Source organism: Henckelia pumila, chromosome 4 (genome assembly GCF_033568475.1).
Source record: "Henckelia pumila isolate YLH828 chromosome 4, ASM3356847v2, whole genome shotgun sequence".
Taxonomy (NCBI): Eukaryota; Viridiplantae; Streptophyta; class Magnoliopsida; order Lamiales; family Gesneriaceae; genus Henckelia; species Henckelia pumila.
In genome coordinates, this window is record NC_133123.1 from 200,641,616 (window position 1) to 200,648,899 (window position 7,284).

Genomic DNA, 7,284 nt, shown 5'->3' on the forward strand with positions numbered 1-7,284 from the left:
GACTTGCTTTTCTAAGCTGATATGTAAATTATGGATTATGTTTTCGCACATTTTACTCTATTAAGAATTTTGCTGTATTAAGTTTAATGCATGCTATTAGTTGCCAGTTAGTAGGTTATTCCATGCAGGGTCACTACACATATGGGAGTTCGGACCGTCCGATCGTGGGTTCGGATCGTCCAAACTTGCCTTAACTCCGAAGTCAAACAAGGCAAAATCGGAGCTCCCGAACTGCTGGGTTCGGATTGTCCGAAGGCTCTTCAGACCGTTCGATCTGGCCCAAAACTTTGGAATCCCAATTCTATATTCCAAAGCCCGTTTAAGCCCTTGAATTGGTTAATTACTAACCCTTAATCATCATTATCATATTATTATCTTAAAATGGAAATCTGGGTTACTACAAATCTATTCATCCTTTATTAAAACTTTTACCTCGTGCGCTTGTGAGGGAAATAAATAACGCAACATACTTGCAAAAGTGCACTCCAAGACTACAACTTACACACGATTGCCTATCTCAGAACTCATAGACTCAAGAACTCAGCACTCGACTGATTCTTGTTACAAAGAGGTTTGCAGCACCTCAACTGACAAATCGCAGATACAACATGTTTTTTTGACATCTTGTGATCCTAATGATCTGATATTATGATTGCTTATGTGTATTCTTCTGCTCTTTAATGTAAACATTGAAGCAGGCTTTTCGTTCATCGACCGATTGTGTGTGTGTAAACCGAGAGTGGTCGGTTTACCTCTAATAGTGAAAATATATGCGCGAGTATTTTTCTAAGAAGGCGGGTGGCCTCCAAGTGCCCCCATTAATGTGTATTTATATTTGGCAAGCAACAACACTTTCATATTCGAATTTAAGTCGTTTTCATGTTTTTTCTGCAGACTTTCTCTGTAAGGCACGGGATTATTTTATTTAATCCGAGATTATTTAATTTTAATTCGAGTATATTTAATTTGAGAATTTTTAGAGTTTAGATTTAAATTCTAATATTCTTAAATTATTTAGGATTGAAATTGAATTAAAAAGAGGGTCGAGGGCTGTTTTGCAATTTTTGAAGTTTCTAGGGACTAAATTGCAAATATGGCTATACATATCAGAATTTTTGTTGAAGAGTCAGCTTGGATACGTGTAATTGAGATAATTCATTTTGATTCCAAGAGCAAAAACCAAGACCTCCCTTTTCTTCTTTGATATTTGATTTTCAAAACCTCGTATCTTTTGATCCGGTGATCCGATTTTAATTTTGAATATAGCGCTGCGATCCTCTTGGTACGAGCTTCGATTTGGTGTAAGTTTTCTTACCTGTCCAGCATGTTTTGAAGGTTATAAGTTGGAAGAAATCAGATATGACTATATTTTGTTGTTCTTGAGATTATATGTCTTGTATGATCGAAACCGGTTCGAAGAAAAAGCGTTGTTTGTACTCGATATGAATTCCAGCCTTAGTTCGAGTTTTATAGCTGCTGATGTGATAGTTTATGATGCTATTTTCTGATATATATCATGGATAAAAGCTTAGTTATTGATTCGATATCGTTTCGGTTACCGAATTGCCGTTGTTACGCCATCGGCTTATGATTTGAAGTAGTTTTGAGACCTTGCAATTGAGCTGAAGTTTATAAGCATTTATATCTGATATTCCTTGATTCAAATACTTCAATTTAGATTAGTTAAGAGCTTGATACACTCGAGAAGTCCGCTTTCGAACCGAAGAAGAAGTTGAGCTAGGTTTGAAGTTTCTTTGATATGGAAGATTGAATTGTGAGATTGAATAGATTATGATATATGTGTTCTTGATAATATATTTCAGATTTGAAGTTTTCAAGAACCAAGAAGAAACGAGAAGGTATAAATGGACATCGATTGAAAATGGTTATGAAACTCAAGAACGGTGATTTTTGAGTTATCCCAACAAAAAATCACATACTTGTGGTTGTATGTTTGATAGGAGTCGTTTTTGTGCGTTATTTTGCATGTTTTGTGTTTGTTTTGCATTCGTTTCGGTTACGTTGTGTCTGTTCCTTACCATTCTTATTCTGTTTTTTTTGTTTTATTGTGTTTGTAGTCACTCCTATGGTTTATTTATTTGTACTGCAGAAAATCACTAGAAAATGCTAATGAGAAGGCGTTGCACGCATGCGATCGTGAGAAAAGCAAGAGAAGGACTTTATATTTCTGGAAAAAGACAAGGCACTCGGGCGGCACTTTTCTACCTCCCGCGCGCACTCCCGTTTGAAGAAAAACCCTCGAGGCAGAGCTCAACCGCTCGGGCGGCACTTTTCTACTGCCCGCGCGCACTCCCGTTTGAAGAAAAACCCTCGAGGCAGAGCTCAGCCAGGGCGGCTCTTTTCTACCACTCGGGCGCCTGCACGTAATTTTGGGAAATATTTTATTTCGGGTAATTAGTTTGACGAGGACTCTTGGGCCATATAAATAGGATGTTATTAAACGATTTTGAGGGTTGGACACACGCACAGACACAGGAGGAGGCGGCTCTGAATATTGAAGATTTCTCATCTCCATTGGGAGTTTTTCTCTTCATCTTTTCTGAATTTTTATGTTAAGCATTGTTTTTAGATTGAATTTTGTAATGACGTTCAGTAGCTAAACTTTTATTTTGTTGGAATCAAGGGGATCCGAACCCCGAAACACTGTAGTGTGATTGAATCACCGGATGTATTGAGATTTGATTTATGTTTATAATTGATTTTATCATGTGTTTTTCTCTATGTTGATGATTAGCTACCCTTAACATAGATTCGTAAATTGTGAATTGTTGTCGAGAGATAGGTTCATAATTAGGACGAATGATAGAATCCATGGATTTAAAATATGCATAGAGATATGTTATTTAGTACATGTTGATAGCCATAGACCACCAGGTTGAAAGCTGTAGAATTCATAGAATGCAAAGCAATAGGTCGTGATAAATAATTAGAGAGATTTAATTGTTTCACTGATTTGATTAGTTTTGCATAACCTCGAGAGAGAGTGTCAATGTTACAGGGATTTCTGTCAAACTTATGCGCAATAATTAAGTTCCAATCATCCAGTTCAATTAAGGGGAAGGTGAACCGAAATTCCAACAAAAATCTTTTCAAATTGTTATTTCTTTTAGTGGTGCAAATTGGTTTCGTGGTTGTGAAATTTAGATTTATTTACATTGAGTTCTTAGTGTTAAATGTTAGATAGAATCCAAAATCAAATTTTCGATACTTTATGTAGTTAAAAATCAAAGAAACAAATTATTATTGTTTGGTCCCTGAGGACGATACTCGTACTCAATACATCTTATTATAACTTGAATCGTGCACTTGCGATTATTTCGACTGGAATTGAGAGATTTTTAGAGAAAATTTAAGTGTTAGTATTCCGTCGATCAAGTTTTTGGCGCCGTTGCCGGGGACTATTGAGATTTTAATTTGTTTTATTTGGTTTTTCTCTATTACAATTTTAATCACTCTTTTCCATCTGTGAACTGCAGGATTCTCTTGCAGTGCATGCGACACTCATCTGAAGAACTAGTGCCTTTTGATCCAGAAATCGAGAGAACTTTTCACAGAAGAAGAAGAAGGCAACAACAAGAAGAAATGGAAGAAGAACAAGAACAAGAACAAGAACAACCAGTTTACAGATCCATGATGGATCTCGCCTTACCGAACATCAAAAGTTCTAGACCAGGCATCATCAGGCCAACTGTAGCAGCAAATCACTTTGAGATAAAACCTGTTATTCTTCAAATGATTCAAAACATACTTCAATTTGGCGGGACTATCATTGATGAACCCTATGTGCACCTCACAAATTTTTTGGAAATTTGTGATACATTCAAGATACAGGGAGTTTCTGATGACGTTATTCGTTTGCGTTTATTCCCTTTTTCACTACGAGATAAGGCGAAAGCATGGCTGACAAATTTACCTGCAGGTTCCATCATGACTTGGGATGATCTGGCGAAATCTTTCCTCACCAAATACTTTCCACCATCTAAGTCAATGAAACTAAGAACTGACATCACAACTTTTTCCCAAGGAGAACAGGAAACATTTTATGATGCATGGGAGCGCTACAAAGATCTACTGAGGAGATGTCCACACCACCAATTACCAGACGGTCTTGTGGTACAAACTTTTTATTATGGTCTTTCTCACTCTAATCGTTCCATGTTAGATGCAGCTACAGGTGGAAATTTACTGCGAAAATCATCAGAGGATGGTTATGAATTAATTGAGGAAATGGCATCTAGTAGCTATCACCCTTTATCTGAAAGGAGTGCAGCCCGAAAATCTAATGGGATTCATCAGGTTGATGCATTCACATCAGTGGCCGCTCAACTTGAAGTCATGAACAAGAGAATTGAGGAACTGAGTATAGGAAACTCTGTGATGCGAGTTCAAGAAGTATGGTGTGAAAAATGTGGTGCAGAACATTTCACGAAAGACTTTCAAACATTTTCTCAGCCAGAGGGAGTTATGGCAAGTCACATGGGGAATCAAAATCGCCCAAGGAATGACCCATTCTCGAACTCCTATAATCCAGGGTGGAGACAGCATCCAAATTTCTCGTGGAGTGGACAGAACAATAAGACATATGGGAATCAGAACTACGGCAGACAACCTCAAGAAGGGAAATCGAGTTTAGAGCAGATGATGCAGCAATTCATATCATCTACTGAAACCTGGATGCAGAATCAAGATGCTTCGATAAAGAATCTGGAGAATCAGATAGGGCAATTGGCCAAAACAATTTCCAGCAGAGATCAGGGTACCTTGCCGAGTGACACGGAGAAGAATCCGAAGGAGCAGGTAAAAGAAATTGAACTAAGGAGTGGGAAGACAGTAGAGCCTGCACCACAGGTCGAGAAAGAGCCAGAATTGGCTACATCAACAAGAATTGCAGGTAAGTCATCTATCCCAACACTTTCACCCACTTCACAAGCAAAAATTGTTGTGCCACCACCTTTTCCTGCAGCCCTGAAGAAGGCAAAACTAGATTCTCAGTTTGGAAAATTCCTAGAAGTATTCAAGAAATTGAATATTAATATTCCCTTTGCCGATGCACTGATGCAAATGTCAAGTTATGCAAAGTTCTTGAAAGAGATCCTCTCCAACAAGAGGAAACTGGAGGAGCATGCAATGATTAGTCTGACTGAGAATTGCTCAGCACTGGTGCAAAATAAAATCCCATTAAAGCAAAAAGATCCAGGGAGTTTCTCTATCCCTTGTGTGATTAATGATATTCAATTTCATAAAGCTTTATGTGATTTGGGTGCTAGTATATATCTAATGCCTTACTCTGTGTTCAGGAAATTGAGCTTGGGAGAACCAAAGTCCACCAGAATGTCGTTACAACTGGCAGACAGGTCCATCAAATATCCACAGGGGATAATCGAGGACGTGCTTGTAAAAGTGGACAAATTCATCTTCCCCGTGGACTTCGTGGTGTTAGATATGGAAGAGGATTTGGACATGCCACTCATATTGGGTAGACCCTTCCTGGAGACAGGAAAGGCATTAATAGATGTCCGAAAAGGAGAGTTGCTGTTAAGAGTGGGAGAAAAGAAAATTTCGTTTGACGTTTTTAATGCTTTAAAATTTTCTCAGAATAATGAAGAATGTTTTCAACTGGATGTAGTGGACTCACTGTTATTTGATTATGTGCAGGACACTTTTCAGGAACCATTAGAAGCTGCACATATCTCTGAGCAAGTGGACGTTCTTAGTGATGGAATTGAAGAGATGACCGCATATTTGAATGACAACCAGTCATGGAGAAGAGGTGGAAATCTTAGACTTGAAGACCTTGGTGACCGGAAGGATTTAGTCCTCCAGAAACCAAGCCTTGAGGAACCACCTACTGTGGAATTGAAACCATTACCTGTCCATCTCAAATACATTTTTTAGGTGAGAATGATAAGTTACCTGTTATAATATCTTCCTTTTTGACAGGTGAGATGGAGGCCAGACTAATGGAGGTTCTCAAGAAACACAAGAGTGTGTTTGCCTGAAAAGTGGCGGATATCAATGGAATCAATCCATCCTTATGCATGCACAAGATTTTAATGGAAGAGAACATCAACCCATTGGTCCAACCACAAAGTAGATTGAATCCAAAAATGCAGGAAGTTGTAAAAGCTGAAACGATCAAACTTCTGGATGCAGGTATCATTTATCCTATATCTGATAGTCCATGGGTGAGTCCGGTGCAGTGTGTACCAAAGAAGGGGGGAATTACTGTCATACAGAATGAGAAAAATGAACTGATACCCACTAGGACAGTTACAGGTTGGCGTGTGTGCATAGACTATAGAAAACTAAATGACGCAACCCGTAAGGATCATTTTCCCCTCCCCTTCATTGATCAAATGCTAGAGAGACTGGCAGGGTATGAGTTTTACTGTTTTTTAGATGGGTATTCAGGATACAATCAAATAGCGATTGCACCTGAAGACCAGGATAAAACGACTTTCACTTGCCCATATGGTACATTTGCCTATAGACGTATGCCTTTCGGGTTATGTAACGCTTCTGCTAATTTTTAGAGGTGCATGACTGCCATTTTTTATGATATGGTCGAAAATTTTTTATAAATTTTCATGGATGATTTCTCTATTTTCGGTAAATCTTTTGATGCATGTCTGCATAACTTGAATTCTATTTTAATGAGATGCGAGGAGACAAATTTGGTACTGAACTAGGAGAAGTGCCATTTCATGGTGACAGAAGGTATAGTATTGGGTCACCAAATTTCTGAGCAGGGGATCGAGGTGGACAAAGCCAAGGTGCATGTTATTCAAAATTTGCCTCCACCTACGACAGTCAAGGGAGTCAAAAGTTTCCTGGGCCATGCCGGCTTCTATCAGCGGTTTATTAAGGATTTTTCAAAAATTGCCAAACCTCTTTCTTATTTGCTAATGAAAGATGCCCCTTTTGACTTTGATTCGAATTTTTTGCAGGCCTTTGAAGTTTTGAGAGAATGACTGGTGACTGCACCAATACTTACATCACCGAACTGGGATCTCCCATTTGAAGTCATGTGCGATGCAAGTGACTCTACTGTTGGCGCAGTGCTTGGCCAACGAATATACAAGGTATTCAAAACTATTTACTATGCTAGCAAGACTCTTAATGAAGCTCAACTAAATTATGTCACCACTGAAAAAGAGTTGTTAGCTGTAGTATTTGCACTGGATAAATTTCATTCATACCTTGTACTCTCAAAAATCACAGTATACACACTCTGCTATTAAGCACTTGTTGGCAAAGAAAGAT

General features: G+C 38.4%; 1 protein-coding gene and 1 non-coding gene across 2 annotated transcripts; one reads left to right on the plus strand and one right to left on the minus strand.

Annotated features, from left to right (window-relative positions):
- The first annotated feature begins 3,603 nt into the window (after positions 1 to 3,603).
- On the plus strand, positions 3,604 to 5,916 carry LOC140862598 (uncharacterized). The gene has a single exon (XM_073265631.1). The coding sequence runs from the start codon at positions 3,604 to 3,606 to the stop codon at positions 5,914 to 5,916; it is 2,313 nt and encodes a 770-aa protein (XP_073121732.1).
- On the minus strand, positions 4,012 to 4,118 carry LOC140869977 (small nucleolar RNA R71). The gene has a single exon (XR_012146964.1). It is a non-coding gene; the product is annotated as a small nucleolar RNA R71 (small nucleolar RNA).
- Positions 5,917 to 7,284: the final 1,368 nt, after the last annotated feature.

Coding starts and splice junctions, on each gene's coding strand:
- LOC140862598 (XM_073265631.1), top strand. CDS start 3,604: ATGGAAGAAGAACAAGAACAAGAACAAGAACAACCAGTTTACAGATCC.